Source organism: Aethalodelphis obliquidens, unplaced genomic scaffold (genome assembly GCF_003676395.1).
Source record: "Aethalodelphis obliquidens isolate GAN/ISIS:26980383/991018 unplaced genomic scaffold, ASM367639v1 scaffold8, whole genome shotgun sequence".
Taxonomy (NCBI): domain Eukaryota; kingdom Metazoa; phylum Chordata; class Mammalia; order Artiodactyla; family Delphinidae; genus Aethalodelphis; species Aethalodelphis obliquidens.
In genome coordinates this window covers 58,563,287-58,581,299 of record NW_020837952.1, presented here as the reverse complement: position 1 = coordinate 58,581,299, position 18,013 = coordinate 58,563,287, and the positions used below count along the sequence as shown (strand labels likewise).

The 18,013-nt window shown below is 43.6% G+C and overlaps 1 protein-coding gene across 3 annotated transcripts in view; it reads left to right on the top strand.

The window, feature by feature from the left end:
• ARFGAP3 (ARF GTPase activating protein 3) overlaps positions 1 to 18,013 on the top strand; it is a 53,356-nt gene that overhangs the window by 11,097 nt on the left and 24,246 nt on the right. The window contains exons 3-9 of one of the 3 annotated variants that reach the window (XM_027107879.1): positions 3,425 to 3,497; positions 5,862 to 5,993; positions 7,000 to 7,083; positions 9,936 to 10,023; positions 13,084 to 13,143; positions 14,443 to 14,489; positions 15,072 to 15,214. In XM_027107879.1, coding sequence (XP_026963680.1) covers positions 3,425 to 3,497; positions 5,862 to 5,993; positions 7,000 to 7,083; positions 9,936 to 10,023; positions 13,084 to 13,143; positions 14,443 to 14,489; positions 15,072 to 15,214 — 627 coding nt within the window. Of the gene's footprint in view, positions 1 to 3,424; positions 3,498 to 5,861; positions 5,994 to 6,999; positions 7,084 to 9,935; positions 10,024 to 13,083; positions 13,147 to 14,442; positions 14,490 to 15,071; positions 15,215 to 18,013 lie in introns of all 3 variants that reach the window. The other 2 variants (XM_027107878.1, XM_027107880.1) reach the window with 2 other exon arrangements.

Below are 18,013 nucleotides of genomic sequence, written 5' to 3'. Positions count from 1 at the left end.
CAGGGGACACAGGTTCGAGCCTTGGTCCAGGAAGATCCCACATGCTGCAGAGCAACTGAGCCCGTGCACCACAACTACTGAGCCTGTGAGCCACAACAACTGAGCCCGTGTGCCACAACTACTGAAGCCCATGTGCCTAGAGCCTGTGCTCCGCAACAAGAGAAGCCACTGCAGTGAGAAGCCCACGCACCACAACAAAGGGTAGCCCCCGCTCGCTGCAACTAAAGAAAGCCCGAGCACAGCAACAAAGACCCAACACAGCCAAAAAAAAAAAGGCACATGCACCCTAATGTTCACTGCCGCACTATTTACAATAGCCAGGACATGGAAGCAACCTAAATGTCCATCAACAGAGGAATGGATAAAGAAGATGTGGTACATATATACAATGGAATATTACTTAGCCATAAAAAGGAATGAAATTGCGTCATTTGTAGAGACATAAATGGACCTAGAGACTGATACAGAGTGAAATAAGTCAGAAAGAGAAAAACAAATATCGTATATTAACACATATATGTGGAATCTAGGAAAATGGTATAGATGATCTTATTTGCAAAGCAGAAATAGAGACACAGACATAGAGAACAAACGTATGGACACCAAGGGGGGAAAGGGGGTGGTGGGATGAATTGGGAGATTGGGATTGACATATATAAACTATTGATACTATGTATAAAATAGATAACTAATGAGAACCTACTGTATAACTCAGGGAACTCTACTCAATGCTCTGTGGTGACCTAAATGGAAAGGAAATCCAAAAAAAGAGGGGAGGGACTTCCCTGGTGGCTCAGTGGTTTAGAACCTGCCTGCCAATGCAGGGGACACGGGTTCGGTCTCTGGTCCGGGAAGATCCCACATTCCACGGAGCAAGTAAGCCCGTGTGCCACAACTACTGAAGCCTGCGTGCCTAGAGCCCGTGCTCCGCAACAAGAGAAGCCATGGCAATGAGAAGCCCATGCACTGCAATGAAGAGTAGCCCTGCTCGCCACAACTAGAGAAAGCCCCCACGCAGCAACGAAGACCCAACGCAGTCAAAAATAAATAAATAAATAAAATAAATTTTTTTAAAAAGGGGATATATGTATACGAATAGCTGATTCACTTTACTGTACAGTAGGAACTAACACAGCATTGTAAAGAAACTATATTCCAGTAAAAATTAGTTTAAAAAATGTTGTAAGGCAGATTAGCAAATTTGAGTACGTATATCCTCAATTTTAGGACTTTTAAAAATGTTGGGGCTTCCCTGGTGGTAGGGGCTTCCCTGGTGGCGCAGTGGTTGAGAGTCTGCCTGCCGATGCTGGGGACGTGGGTTCATTCCCTGGTCCGGGAGGATCCCACGTGCCGCGGAGCGGCTGGGCCCGTGAGCCATGGCTGCTGGGCCTGCGCGTCTGGAGCCTGTGCTCCGCAACAGGAGAGGCCACAACAGTGAGAGGCCCGCGTACCGCAAAAAAAATAAAAATAAAAATAAAAGTTTAAAGTCAGCCCACATTCAGGTACCTATTATGTTCCTGTGCTAGGAGTTGAGAGAAAAATGTGGGACACTCCTGTCCTCTGGAACTTGCCGGTTATAACAGTGTGACAGCGTCACCACGATGATGGTAATGATGGTGGTGATGAGAATTTTAGCCATGTGGTGTTTACCATGAGCCAGGCACCTTTCAGATATTAGCTTATTTAATTTCTATGAGAGCAAAATGGATAATACTGTAATTATCCCTACTTTACAGATGAGGAAAGTAAGGTGCAGAGAGGTTAAGTAATTTCTCCAAGGCCGTACAACTCATAATGGCAGAGTTGAGATTTGCACTTTCAGGCTGCCTCCAGAGACTGTGCTGTTAGCTGCCACCCTGTGACCAAGGAGGGTGGGGATGGCACCTAACTCAACTTGAAAATGTGGTGACTAAGCAAGATCTTTCAGGGAAAGGATTTCAGAGCAAGCTATATAACTTAGTCACCTTGCTTGGTAATCAAATTCTAAAAAGAGATTTTTTTTTTTTTTTTTTTTTTTTGCGGTATGCGGTCCTCTCGCTGCTGTGGCCTCTCCCGTTGCGGAGCACAGGCTCCAGACACGCAGGCTCAGCGGCCATGGCCCACAGGTCCAGCCGCCCCGCGGCATGTGGGATCCCCCTGGACCGGGGCACGAACCCGTGTCCCCTGCATCGGCAGGTGGACTCTCAACCACTGCGCCACCAGGGAAGCCCTAAAAAGAGACTTTTTTGTCTTTATAAGAAATCTGTTTCTTATAAAGTATGGTTTAATTTTTACTTTTTATATATTACCATGAAGGCGATTTGTCCTATGTATATGTAATAATAATATGTATTAGTATTATTATTAATCTTATGGTAGCTATTGGCTTCAAAATAACATCCTAGTATTTACGAAAGTTAAATGATACCAATAGGCAGAGAAATAAGAGAAATAGGAACGGCAGCATAAAAGACATTTTTTGGTGAATCTAAAGCTTCTTTTCTTTCTACCTTGCCCATTTTGTAAAGGGTGTTCAACCTATACCCATTTTATTTTATTTTATTTTATTTTGAGATACGCGGGCCTCTCACTGTTGTGGCCTCTCCCATTGTGGAGCACAGGCTCCGGACGCGCAGGCTCCGCAGCCATAGCTCATGGGCCCAGCCGCTCCGCGGCATGTGGGATCTTCCCGGACCGGGGCACGAACCCGTGTCCCCTGCATCGGCAGGCGGACTCTCAACCACTGCGCCACCAGGGAAGCCCAACCTATACCCATTTAAAAATGTCCACATTCCTTTCCAGTTAGTGTGGGACAAGCTGGTGTTGAATATGGGTTAGCCTTGCCTTTTGCTCACGTCTGTGGATTCAGTAGAAAGATTTCTAATATTGTCGCGCAGTCGTATCTTGCTTTACGGTGATGACTTGGTGAATTACTTTTGTTAGGGACTACAATTATTGCCTTTTTCTTGCTCTGATTTGATCTTAGGTTATAGGTAAGTAGGGCATAAGGTGTCGGTGGGGGATAGGAGGCAGTTGCAGTTTTCACTTAAGCAGCACTAAAACCTGAGTTTCCTCCGCTCCCTGGTGGTGGTGATGTTGAGTGACCTTGAGACTCCCTTCTACTTGATGGTAAGACTGTGAGCACCCTCCAGGCTCCTGTTAGGGGTCACACTGGACAAATCGATAGCCAACCTGAAAAAAATCCAAACAGTACATCTATTTTTTGGAGCCTTGGCTTCTAGGAAGGGTGAGAGGGGCCAGGAGTGGCTTGTGCCAACTGTTGTGCGCCCTGGAGTCCTAGCACCCTGGAAGCCTGTGTCACTGTTAACACAAACTTAGAATTCTTCAGGATCCGGAAGATCGAGGAAAGCTTATCCTCAGAAGTTTAGTGGCTTGATTATGGGGAAGAACAGTATTAACATTTAAGAATATTTTTTCCATTTAGATCTACAGAGTTGGATTCTAACTGGTCTTGGTTTCAATTGCGATGCATGCAAGTTGGAGGAAATGCTACTGCAGTAAGTTCATTTCAGACTTGTCGTTTTCTTCTTGTATAAATATGTGTTGCACTAGTGAAGAAGTTTAACGTTTCCATGTAAGAGTTTGGGAGGCCCTGTCGGACCTCGGGAAGACATGGGCTTAGGAGCTGGACGATCCAGCTCGCTTGTTTATCCAGAAATCTATTCAAAACCTAATAAACACGAAGCTCTGGGCTAGGATACAGTGATGAACAAGACAGATGAGACCCCGCCCTTACAGGCAGAGACAGAGAGCAAGTAAAGCAGTAAATAAACAAAGTAAAAGGTGGTGGTAAGTGATTTGAAGAAAATTAAACCAGGAAGTGATGGCATAGAGGAATTGGGAGACTTCTTTGTGATAATACAGTTCTTTAGTATCTGAGGGTGACTTTTGTACTCAGATGGAATGCTTCTAGCTTCTTTTACCTGAATTTTATTTAATTTATTAAATCTACAGATTAAAGAACCTGTTTTCCAAATCTTCAATTACAGTTTATAAATATCATGTATCAATTTATAAACTTAGTAATTTCTGTGTAAAAAATAACTTTTTAAGTGTTCAATTAATTTATAATTTTAAAATAGCAAATTTCCTTAACCCCATTTACAAACCTAGTTAAGGATCCTCACACATTTTAAACTTCATTTACAAATTCAGTATATCTGATTTCTAGAACGCTAAACTGTCAGCCTTATAAATCTAGCCAGCAAAATCATCCTTTATATAAAATACCATCGTGTTTTTATGCCAAAATGATATAGGTTGAGTAAATAGAATTCCCTTAGACGTACCATTAAACATTCAAAGTATTGGAAATCAAATTTGTCTACATTTCAAATAAAAATTATGTCTAGCATCAATTAAATATTTAAAATTAAAACAGTAAATCTAAAATAGTAGTCTTCAAAATACCCAGACTCCCCTGGACCAGCGTATCTCAGCGTTTTTTCATTATTGTTCCTTAAGCAGGAAAATTGAATTAATAGATGAACTTATTTTAAATCTAAGTTGGATTTAGTTTTCCCTAGTGAGAGAAATTAAATACTAAGGAATGTGATTTTGTCCGGTAAGGGTGATCTTTGGAAGGCTACAAACCATTGTAATAACTAAGATTTTTTTTTTTTCCACTTTCCAGGAAACCATTTTTGCCCCTGTTGAGAATGCGTGCCTTAAGTATTTCAAGCATGTTATTAGAAACCCATACCCATTTTCATTATGTCCACAAACTTGTTCCTCAACTTAATACTGTGGGCTTGATAGTATCTGTCCTTGTTAGTTTTATAAAACTAAAACTAAACCTTCCTGGGCTGCAGAGTCCCCCACCAACTCCAGAGAGCGGCTTCCTCGTCTCAGCCAGTGGAGATGGGGCGGATGGGGTGAGGCAGGTCAGTCAGTGGTCCTTCAGCTCAAGCAGTGGGATTGGAACCATCCTGCCTGGGTTTGAGTGCCAGCTCTGCCCCTCGCTTGTCTGTGTGACGTTGAGCAAGCTGTTGAAACTCTCTGCTTCAGTTTCCCTGAGAGTCTGGCCACGAGGATTTGACGGGATGGTGCCCACAAAGGACCAGACAAGACCTAGTACATGTGGGTGCTCCCTACTGTTACTCATCCCATTGAGTTAATAAGAGGATCCCTCATGCAGGCTTTTAGAACGCCTGCTTCAATTAAGATATGAATACTGTAATTCATTGTCTGTACATAGATCAGAGGTGGTTGAAAGCAGTGTCCTCTAATTGTCTAAACATCTGTTTCATCACCTTGCCTATGCTGTGGTCTCCGCTGATGAAGAAATAGTGCTCGACAAGGAGGTTAGCGTGGCTCCTGACTCGTCAAAAATTCCAATGTAGGGAGCCCCCTGGTGGCCTAGTGGTTAGGATCCCGGGCTTTCACTGCTGTGACCCGGGTTCAGTCCCTGATCGGGGAACTGAGATCCCACACGCTGCACAGCAGAGCCAAAAAAAAAAAATCATCTCATATAGATACAAAGAAAAAAAGAAAAAAAATTCCAGTTTAGTGGAATCTACACTAAAGTGGGTTCCTCAAATTAAAAGTAGTCCCGAGTGGAAAGCGTCCCCCCAAATAGCACTCTGGATGATGGAGGTGGCTTAGTGGAGCAAGGAAGGGCCAGTTATTTTGTCTTGTGAGGCACATCTCATGTCCACTTTTACCAGAATGTTAATGTTACATCTGTGGAAGGTATTACCCCTTTTACAAGGAAAAAATTTATAAAAATTTTTCATGGTTTAAATTATTTTGGTTTTCACTAGTATTTTCAAAAAAGTCCTTCATAGCATGCAGTAACGTTTTTGATCACCACGTTGGATTTAATGCAGCGATGCTGTTAACCCGCGTACTTTCCTTTGCAGTCTTCCTTTTTCCATCAACACGGGTGTGACACCAACGACACCAATGCCAAGTACAACAGTCGCGCTGCCCAGCTTTATAGGGAGAGAATCAAGGTGCTGGCCTCCCAGGCAACCCGGAAGCACGGCACTGACGTAAGCACAGCAGGTTGTGGGGGGGGGGGGTTTCCTTCAGAGGAACATTTGTTTCAGTAGAAAAAGTAGTTTTTACCCCAAACAGTAAAACTCGCTAGCCGGCTTCTCTTACAAGGAAACAGCGTGTAGTGGATTCTTACTATTCACGGTCCTGCTTGGTAAGTTTGCTTTGAACACTGCACGAGAGTCCTGCAGCACCACCTTTGTCAGCTGATCAACACTAACCTTATTTTACCTGTGTTTCTGTTTAAAGACACCTTCTTTAGTGTGTATTGTTGACTCACTGACACTGAGCTGGCGGCCAGGGGCATCGCGGCTCGAGCTGAATGACACTCAGCTAACTGCATCCCTGTGGTTAGGAACGCGAGGTGGCGCTTCAGCACCGTGCTCGGGACCATTGTAAACAATGGGTCCACCAACAAAAAGCACGAAAATGTGGAAAGCGTGTCAGTAAACAGCCCGCAAAAGGGACCCGTGTTTACAGCAGGAGCCGAAACAAGGAAGCAGAGCGTCGCCTTGTTCCACCTCAGCTGGGAACGTGCACCTGGGGTGACAGATTCTCTGCTGCTCTGCGTGTGTCCGTACAAGACGGCAGATTTGGGGTCACAAGTCAATTGTAGCATGTAGACAAATTCGCAGACGTGGAATCCACAAATGATGGGGGTTGACTGTACTTTGGAACCCGCCCTTAGACGTGAAGCCCTGGCTCTTTGCTTTTCCACAAATGATGGGGGTTGACTGTACTTTGGAACCTGCCCTTAGACGTGAAGCCCTGGCTCTTTCCTTTCCGGAAATGGCTTGGGGAGCTGGCGATTGCCTTCCACAGGGTCTGGTGGCAGGAGTTACTGGATTGATGTGTTACTAAAATGTGCTCAGGGGCCCTGACTTTACAATAATGGAAAGTACAAATCTTTAGCAGACAGGCCTCCAGAAAGGGAGTGAAGAGCATTAAATAAACACTTTGAAGCAAGTGAAATGCTGAGCGCTGCATGTGTTTTTGTTCCAGCTGTGGCTTGATAGCTGTGTGGTTCCACCTTTGTCCCCTCCACCAAAGGAGGAAGATTTTTTTGCCTCTCATGCTTCTCCTGAGGTATGTGTTACACTTCACGTAATTTTCATGTGTGCTTCTAAGGCATAACTAAAGTTATCAGCAGTAAAGTTATAAAGGGCATATATTTTAAATGTTTCAGTTAGGATATAGGCTAAGCTGCTGTAGCAAACAGCCCTGAAATTCAGTCAGGCCTGGAATAAGGTAGGAGTTAATTTCCCACCAGCAGTGCAGAGGTGGGCCGTCCAGGGCTGACAGGGTATGGATTTTGCTCTTCTCACTGTGCGGCTCCTCCCTCAGGGTGCAGAGTGGCTGCTCCAGTTCATGACCTTTCCCAGCCAGCGGGAGGAGGACAGACATTCGGGAAAGCAAGCGCCCCATCCTTTTACAATCTAGAGGTAGCACACGTCACTTCTGCTCATAGCCTGCTGGCTAGAATTCAGTCCCGTGCCCTATACCCAGCTTCGAGGGAGGCTTGAGGACGTCTTACTAGGGGTCTCCCCAGTGCAGTTCAGAGCTTTGGAACTGACAAAAGATGAAGACAGTTTTTTGTGTTTTTTTTTGGGTTTTTTTTGGGTTTTTTTGCAGTACACGGGCCTCTCACTGTTGTGGCCTCTCCCATTGCGGAGCATAGGCTCCGGACGCGCAGGCTCAGCGGCCATGGCTCACGGGCCCAGCCGCTCCGTGGCATGTGGGATCTTCCCGGACCAGGGCACGAACCCGTGTCCCCTGCATCGGCAGGCTGACTCTCAACCACTGTGCCACCAGGGAAGCCCATTGTTGTTGTTTTTTTAACCCAGATTTTAAGAGCGGTTTGAATCTCATTGTCCCTATTTAGCTGTGTACGTAGAACATATCTCAAGGCTATTGTGAGAATGAAATGAGTTAACACAGATAAAAGTAGCTGGTACCCAGTGCAGAGGAAGCCTTCAACAAGTGCCGTTTCATTAACCTCATCTTCGTATTCCGATAGGAGTAGTAACAACAATCCATGGTCCCTCTGTGCATTTTCCCCAATTGCTTAGATCAGGGAACATGAGGCCTGCAAAGCCTAAAGTATTTACTAACTGGCCCTTTAAGGAAATGTACACGACCCCTGCTTATAGCCCCAGATGTTCTGTTAGCTGCCCTGCATCTTCCAGTCCCGATGGGGAGGGGCCACCGTTTGCTTAACTGCTACTCAGTCCTTTAACTGATTTTCAAGAAAAAATTATGTAAAGTTGTATACATTGCTAAACCTTGATTTTTTTTTTTGCTATTATAATTTGCACATTATGTACATGTTATCTTTGACAGAATCAGTAGTTACCAGAAATAGTTATCAAAAAAGATGGGAACAGAAAACAAAAGAGAAGCATGTGCTGTCATGATCTGCTGCTACTGTTTAATATAGAACTAGATACAGAATATCCATGATTAGTAGCTGAGAAATGTTAGCAATAGAAATGATGGGCTAAAAAGAGGAGAGAGATGAACAGTTTGGTGTGGATTAGAGTTGGAGATATTAGTATGAATTCATGTTCATTTTAGTGTCTCTCTGTCTTTATGTATCTATATGCACACGCACACACACATACACATGATGGAGAACTAATTGCAGATACGTGTGTACACACGGGTTAGTACACACAGATATATGACCTAGGTCTGTCCACTGAGAGGCCTAGAGACAGTGACACCGCAAGACAACAGGCACACCCAGCACCCACACCTTGGTTTCTAAATGCTGTTTTCCAATGGAAGGACCCAGGGCTGCCTTTGGAGAGATGGCCGATTCTAGGACTGGGGCTGCTGCGGCAGATAAGCCTGGAGCGCCCTACGGTGCTAGAAGAAAGGAAGTGCTAGGAGGCCGGGCAGGGGGAATGGACGAGGACATGTCTGAAGGACTCGGGAACCAACCTGGAAGAGGTGCCGGTGGTCAGAGCTGGAACGATTTGAACAACAAAATAATGATAGTATTGGACTATAATCCAAAGAATAAGTAAATATCCATACTAATATAAGTGGATGATTGCATAAAGAAATGGAGGGAAAGGACAGTCTTCCTTACAGAAAATTCCAAACCATGCATATACCTCTCCACCCTTCTGGAGGTGGGGCTCAACCCCCCTCCCCTTGCATGTGGACTGGACTTAGTGACGCTTCCCAGGACTAGAGGATGGAAAGGGGAAACCGGTAACTTTACAGGGAAAAGACTGCCAGGTGCCAACCTAACCAAGTGAAAAAGATTGGCATCACTAGTGCACAGTCGTGTTGACATGAGGCACTGAGGGGGCACCTCCTCTCTGCTGTTCTTCCCCCAGACCTAGTCTAATCACAAGAAAACATCAGACAAACTCAGAGTGAGGGGCATTCTACAAAATACCTATCAGTACCCTTCAAAAGTTTCAAGGTCCTGAAAAACAAGGAAAGACTGAGAAACTGTCACAAAGCAGAGCAGACTGCGGAGACGTGACGAATGCAGCGTGGGGTCCTGGCTGGGTCCTGGAACAGAAAAGAGACACTGGTGGGAAAATTGGTGAAACCCAAATAAAGTCTGGAGTTTAGTGAATACTGTACCAGTGATGACTCTTCGCTTTGACAAATGTACCCTGGGTATTTTAACATCAGAGGAAGCTGGGTGAAGAGTCTATAGAAGCTTTTATCTTTGCAACTTTTGTGTAAGTCTGAAATTATTGCGTAATAAAATTTTTATTTAAAGAAAAGGAGGAGAAATAAGGAATTTGAGCATGGAAACGGAGACTTAAGAACAGGTATATTTTAATATCTTATCCTTCCTTCCCACTAATCCAGGTAGGAAGGTGACTGTTTAAATTACTAGGTTTTTCCCCTGTTATTTGTTTTTTATGACTTTTCTTGCTTAGCTGGTAACGACTTTTCTCCCCTTGCTTCAGGTGAGCGGCACAGGGTGGACATCAGCACAACCAGAACCATCTTCTTTAACACCAGGGAACGTGGACGCTCCTCCAGCAAACAATGAAGGTAGTGCTGAGACCCGCCCTGTAGTGCTGTCCTGTGCTTCACTGGCATCTGTGGAACTACTAGAAAATGAGAATCTTGCATTTGCTAGGGAAAGATGCCCATGGTCAGTTATAAAGTGGGGAGAAAAGATTACTGAACACAGAATATGATCTCATTTTTATAAAAAAGAGAACCCAAATCACACACACAGTTAACACCAAATTGTTCACTGGAGAATGAAATTACTGAGGATTTTTACTTTCAACTTGCTACAGTTTGGGGTTTTTTTAAAATTTCATTTTATTTTATTTATTTTTGGCTGCGTTGGGTCTTTGTTGCTGCGCGCGGGCTCTCTCTAGTTGCAGCGAGTGGGGGCTGCTCTTCGTTGCGGTGCACGGGCTTCTCATTGCGGTGGCTTCTCTTGTTGTGGAGCACTGGCTCTAGGCACGCGGGCTTCAGTAGTTGTGTCACGTAGGCTCAGTAGTTGTGGCACACGGGCTCTAGAGCAAAGGTTCAGTAGTTGTGGCTCCCGGGCTTCAGTAGTTGTGGCTTGCAGGCTCACTAGTTGTGGCGCACGGGCTTAGTTGCTCCGCGGCACGTGGGATCTTCCCGGACCAGGGATCGAACCTGTGTCCCCTGCATTGGCAGATGGATTCCTAACCGCTGCACCATCAGGGAAGCCCCCTAATGTGAATATTCTAACTCTTACAATTTATTAGCGTAAAACACCTTCTGAGATTGAAGGTTACCTGCCACGGGAGGTTTAGTAACCTCTGAAGTTCAGATGTCTCCGTTTGTTTACTAACAGAAAGCTAAGGGAACTGAATGCAGACCAAGATGTTTTCTTGGAAATCTCTCAGAAGCTGCGTCCCTAGCTGATGAATTTCCCCTAAAAGGTTTTACTGTTTGGAATCCTGCCTCCTTTTGCACCTGCAACAACACTTTCCTCTCTCTTCTCCATCTAGAACTTTTCTTAAGCTGTGGTTAGTTAGGGAGACTTGTCGTCTCAAGGCTTAACCCAGAATTTCATGTGTTAGCATCGGTTGCAAGGTACAGTCTCAATTAAATGTAAGGGTCACGCAGTGAAAATGAGAGAACAGAAGAATTTTAACAAATAGAATATGGGGCCTGCAATGCTCTGCTTCTGTGTTGTTATTCACTGCTGTTCCTACAGTGCCCGGAGCAGTTCCTGGCCCAGAGTAAGTAATCAATAAATGTAGAATCAGTTCTCTTTCTACAAATTGGCATTATTCTCACTCATTCTGCTTTTGCCTATTTAAATGCCTTAACTAGAGTTTACCTTTTAAAAAATGTATAAAAATAAAATACTTGAGTTTACTGTAAACCACTGTTGGGCCTGCTATTTTTTTTAGAATAGCTTTATTGAGATATAATTTGCACGCCATAAGAGTCACCCTTTAAAGTATGCAATTCAGTGGTTTCTAGTATATTCACAAGGTTGTGCTACCATCAGTACTATCTAATTTCAGAACATTTTCAGCAGCCCAGAGAGAAACCCCTACCCACTAATAGTCACTCTCCATTCTCTCCTTGTCCCAGCCCCTGGCAACCACTAGCCCGCTTTCTGTCTCTAAGGATCTGCCTAGTCTGGACATTTCATATATATGGAATCATACTCTGTGTGGTCTTTTGTGACTGGCTTCTTGTGCTTGGCATAATGTTTTCAAGGTTCATCCATGTTGTAGCATGTATCAGTATTTCATTTCTTTTTATGGCCAAATAATAGTCCACTGCATGGATATATTACATGTTGTTTATCCATTTTTAACGTAATAAATAAAATTAAATTAAAATAACATTTTTAAAATAAAAATTTTAATACAGTTCCTAACCAGAATCATTTTGTTTAGATCAACTAGCAAACAGAGCAGATTTCTCGGCAACTGAAAATTTAGGTTTCTGTCACTGATATAATTGGTATTAGAATTTCCAAATGTTAACATATATTGGGTGTATAGTCCACGTAGGTACTTGGTATCTCAGAACAGTTTACTTTATAAAGCATTTTTTAAATTTAATTAATTTATTTATTTTTGGCTGCATTGAGTCTTTGTTGCTGCGCGCGGGCTTTCTCTAGTTGCAGCGAGCGGGGGCTACTCTTCGTTGCGGTGCGCGGGCTTCTCATTGCGGTGGCTTCTCTTGTTGCGGAGCATGGGCTCAGTAGTTGTGGCACTCGGGCTCAGTAGTTGTGGCTCGCGGGCTCTAGAGCGCAGGTGCATGGGCTTAGTTGCTCCGTGGCATGTGGGATCTTCCCAGACCAGTCTCGAACCCGTGTCCCCTGCATTGGCAGGCGGATTCTTTTTCTTTTTTTTGAATTTTTGAATTTTATTTATTTTTTTATACAGCAGGTTCTTGTCAGTCATCCATTTTATACATATTAGTGTATACATGTCAATCCCAATCTCCCAGTTCATCCCACCACCACCACCACCACGCCCTGGCCCCCCACTTTCCCCCCTTGGTGTCCATACGTTTGTTCTCTACATCTGTGTCTCTATTTCTGCCCTGCAAACCGGAGGCGGATTCTTAACTACTGGACCACCAAGGAAGTCCCTCAGAAGAGTTTACTTTAAAACACCAGTCCATGGGACTTCCCTGGTGACGCAGTGGCTAAGACTCCGTGCTCCCAATGCAGAGGGCCCGGGTTCCATCCCTGGTCAGGGAACTAGATGCCACATGCGTGCCTCAACTGAGAGTTCTCATGCCACACCTAAGGAGCCCACATGCCGCAACTAAGACCCATTGCAACCAAATAAATAAATAAATAAATAAAGTAAAATAAAACACTGGACCATAAGGTAGAATTCCAAATGATATTAATTAGGGAGACCAATAACATTTTTATTCTACAAAGCAACTGGATACAAAATATACTTCTGTTTTAATGGACTTTTAAAATTCTTAAAATGATAAAATAGAATATGTAGCTAAAAAGAAAAGGCAGTCATTGACAGAATTGGATAAGATTCGTAGTACTGAGCAAGTTGAGTGTATTATATATTCAAAAGCACATTTGATGAGTCTATATTCTGCGTTAATATCAATATTTTCAACTTTCAGGTGGACCAGAACAAGGACCAAGTGTGGAAGGTCTTAATGCACCAACAAAGGCTGCTCTAGGTGGTATGTGCTACCCTGTATTGGGATTTAGAGAGTGAGATTAACTAAGAAAATAATGAATCCTGTCTTTACATTCTGCCTAGAACTCCAAATGTAATGAGATTTATTTAAGCAAAAATGCTGTTCTGTTTCGGCCAGCTTGGTGACTGTGAAATGCAGCAGCCTCTGTACCCGGCGAAGGTTGCTCTTGATGCTTTTCATTTGCTGGTCTATGTCCCAGCATAAGCAGAGGTCAGAGCAGCCAAGTCATTGCTAGCTACTCAAGAACTCTTAGCATTTTCTTGTCTTTCTGATTTTATTGTAGGTGAACTTCATTTCTAATTTTTCATTATCGGGGAAATACAATCTGAAATTAGTGCATAGTACACTGTATTAATTGGAAAGCAACTGCTTTGGTGAAAAATAACTAAACTATTAGAAATGTTCCAGATATTTTCGTCATGTATTTATAATAGACTTGTAGGAGATTGGGAGCAGATTATGTGACTACCGCAGTACAAATCTAAAAGAAAGTGATGAAAAGGAGAATTTCCATGGATGGCTTTTTCATACTTGAAATGTAGTGAGTTTATTCCCTCATTAGGACTAAAAGTTTTAATCTTTGTTGTTTGTGGTTTTATGCTATCTTTTTCCTGTTAAAGCACATTCTCACTTTGTAAGAAAATAATTTTTAGTCTTACTGGGTCTCTTTTACATAATTCTAAACACAGAATATGTAATCTATGATTAAAATTTACCCAGAAAACAATTTTTAAGAAACGTTATCTAAAAGCATCATATATTTTTGTGCAATTTAGAATGTAATGCTACCAAAATAATAGAGTGTTTTATATTTCTTATTAGTTAATATGATAACATAAATCAGAGTGGAAAGCACTTCACTGCTTTAGTTGTATACATAATGCCTGGCTAACTTTCTGCTTTAAAACAATTTTGAAATTTGTTGAAGAGTAGAGATTAATAGGAGGGTTTGTTCTAATGTAATATGAAATGCTCCTGAAGAAAATAGTGAATGGGGCAAACTCAGTCTCTTTATTTCTCTTCAGTGGGGTGTCCCAAGAACATATGTAATCTCTGAGTTTGGATACTACGTGGAAATACTGAGGACTCTATTTTGATAAAGCTCTGTTCATGTAAAGCACACTCGTATACTTCTGGATGACAAACTAATGTGGAAAATGTTATAGTCTCTTAAATAATAAAATACAGTATCTTAGAATTTTAAAAAATACACTGAAAATATACACTGAAATTATATATTTCCATTGGTCTGACTTTCTACTTTTTATTTTTTGACAGAGGTTTCCTCTATCATAAAAAAGAAACCAAATCACGCTAAAAGAGGAGTGAGTATTATGTATAAAATACCTGGTAGTTCAGCTCTAAAATGGCTCATGCACTCAGAAAAGCCACGTTTGTCATTTTCCTTTTATTTTGAGCCATATCATAATGAATGTGGCTTTGATAAAAAGCTTGTTTTGTTCAATGAGGGGATGTTATACTTAGTGAAGATTTTCTAGAATGAGTGTTTAACATTTCTCTGTCAATGACAAAATTCTGAAAAAAATCAACAGAGGCTCCCTGGGAGTTTCTGTCATGGTTACGGTTCTAAAAGCAGTGCTGTCTGGTGAGGCTGGGCGGGTTGTCATTGGTTGAATGTTGCGATACCGTGATTCCTTCCAGAGCCCCTGCTCTGGAGGCAGGTGCGGGCTTTGAGTCCCGACCTCATCACTTGCCGGCTGTGGGATCTTGGTTGAGTCACTTAACTGGCAGGAGCTTCAGGTCCTCATCCATCACCCGGGGATGGAGACAGTGCTGGCCTCATAGAGTCGTGAGGACCAAGTAATAACCCTCGATAAATGTTAGCTTTTGTTGCAAACGTTTTCAAACAGTTTGGGTAGAATGTAATCTTATACTGTATCTTCTAGCTTGGGGCCAAAAAAGGAAGTTTGGGAGCCCAGAAACTGACGAATACATGCTTTAATGAAATTGAAAAGCAAGCCCAAGCCGTAGATAAAATGAAGGAACAGGAAGACCTTCTGGCCAGGGCGGCACCTAAGGAAGAATCGATGTAAGTTTGATTGGGTCATAGTAATATGTTTCTGAGATATGCTTTCCAAATGCCATTTATTCTTACATATGTGTGTGAGGAGGATAATGCAAAATTCAGTTTTATGATAACGAAAACTGCATGGACGTGTAGGTTAGAAGGGGAGAGACCAGGGGAGAAGGAGGCAGTCGCCATTTCCGGTTGAAGCTGTGCAGACAGGATTGGGATGGGGTCGCGGGGAGGGAGAGACAGAAGCGCTCAGGAGGTACTTACGCAGGAAGGACGCTCAGCATCGTCCGTCATCAGGGAAATGCAAGTCAGAGCCCCAGGGAGATGCCACTTCGCTCAAGGTAGCTGTAATCAAGAAGACAGACAGCAAGTGCTGGCAAGAATGCAGAGAAACGGGAGCCCTCGTGCTTTGCTGGTGGTAGTTACCACATGACCCAGCAGTTCCACCCCTCAGTATATTCTCAGAGAAATTAAAATAGGCCCGTGTAGCCACACCAGAACTTGTACATGTGTTCATAGCAGCATTAATCCCTATAGCCAAAAAGTAGAAATAACACAAATGTCCATCAGGTAGGGAATGGATAAACAAAACGTGTATGTCCGTACAATAAAATATTATTCGGCCATAAAAAGGAATAAAGTACTGACACGTGCCGCAGCATGGATAAATCTTAAAATGTTTATGCTAACAAAGAAACTGGCCACAGAAGACCGCATATTGTATGATCCCTTAGAAATGGAATGTCCAAATTAGGCAAATCCAGAGACAGAAGGCAGACTAGTGGTTGCCAGGGGCTGGGGGCAGGGGAGAGAACGCGGTGTGACCGCTAATGGGCGGGGGTTTCTTCTGGGGGTGATGAAAATGTTCTGGAATTAGATAGTGCTGACGGTGGCAGCCTTGTGAATATGCTCAACTGAACTGTGTACTTTAGAAAGGGGGATTTTATGGTATGTGAACTATATTTCAGTAATGAAAAAAGGTGTTTATAAGGTGAAGCCCCGTTGAACTGGGTGACTAAGTTCTAATTGTGTGATGGAAGGTTGTGGGTATGGTGGCATCTGCAGAGCTTTTGAGGCTGGATCTTGAAGGAGTCTCAGAGTCAGACTTGGCACGGGGCCGGGGGAGAAGGAAGAGCCTAAGAGAATGAAGAAGAGGGAATCCAGGCGGTGGCACTGGGGTCCTTCCTGGATTGGGGATGTTGCAATGATGCTGGGGATCGCCCTGAAGTCAGGCGGGCAGTTTTACATCACATCTGAGGGGAGTGCTGTGAAGAAGGAGTGTGCTTTGGAAAGTGCGTTTGGTGGCGATATCCAGGACAGAAGGAACGGGAAAAAACTGGAGGCCAGGAGGCCAGACTGGAGACTTGTTTTAGGTAGATACTTAAGGTTCCTGGGAGGTTTTCATTTGTGTTGAGAACAGAAGGGACACATGGCCATCTGGAAAGTGCCCGTGACTGGGCATAGAGGACGGTAAGGAGAGAAGAGAGGAAAGGCGACTTGGAGTCCTGTTTTGTATGCATGTTTATTTTATTTATATGGTGTTTTCTCTTATTTTCATGTGCATCTGTTTTAGCTTGAGTTAATTACTACAGGCTGCCTAACGAAGAAAATACTTTATGAGGTTGTTTTGCGGATTCCTTTAGTTAATTCTCATTAAAGTGCATCGAACAGTGCCTGGCACATAGTAAGTGCTCAACCAGTGTCATTTCTTGCTATTGATGCTCAGAGGACCATACGATAAGCCAGATAATTTGAAATTGCTAGTTATTCCTCACTGTCCTTTAACTCACAGAACGTAGGGGGCAGCACTAAACTGTATTTGGGTAAAATGTGACCTGAAATGCTCTTTGTGAGGTTTGCTCTGAGTTCTCACAGACTTCACTTTGATGTCTCTCTGACTTAGCTAGGCTTTTTGACACTGGGCAAGGGGGAAGGTTAAATCTGAGTATGGTTGGGACTTCCCTGGTGGCGAAGTGGTTAGGAGTCCACCTGCCAGTGCAGTGGACACGGGTTCGAGCCCCGGTCCGGGAAGATCCCACATGCCGCGGAGCAACTAAGCCCGTGCGCCACAACTACTGGGCCTGCGCTCTAGAGCCCGCGAGCCACAACTACTGAGCCTGCACTCTAGAGCCCGTGAGACACAACTACTGAAGCCCGCGCGCCTAGAGCCCGTGCTCCGCAACAAGAGAAGCCACCGCAATGAGAAGCCCGCGCACCGCAACAAAGAGTAGCCCCCGCTCACCACAACTAGAGAGAGCCCACGCACAGCAACGAAGACCCAATGCAGCCAAAAATAAATAAATTAAAAAAATTTAAGAAAATAGTTTAAAAAAAATATGGGTATGTTTGAAAGCAGGCGCTGTCCAGATTGCTTGTGCCTGAGGTTTTCCCAGAGAACGTGTGAAATCCCCGCCTGATCAGAACAGGAGACGTGGAATACAGGAAGCAGCAGCTCCCTTCCTGTAGGTCAGGTGGACAGAAACTAGCATGTTACTACTAGAAACAACACCAGCCTCAACGTGTCTCTTTCATTAGGACCATTCAGTACAGCATAAAAGCAAAGATGCAGATCATGGGGTATTTATGAACTGGACTTGGGAACCTAGTTTGACCCCTTTCATGGCCTTGTTCAGAACAGCTGCACCACCATGCCCTAATCACCGTCCTGCCGCTCAGACACATCACAGCTCAGTTTCACCAAACTAGCGCTGTGCCAGCTATGAGGAAGTGCCCAAGCTTGATGTTAGTCTTCTGCAAGTTCACTTTTTTTTTTTTTTTTCGCGGTACGCGGGCCTCTCACTGTTGTGGCCT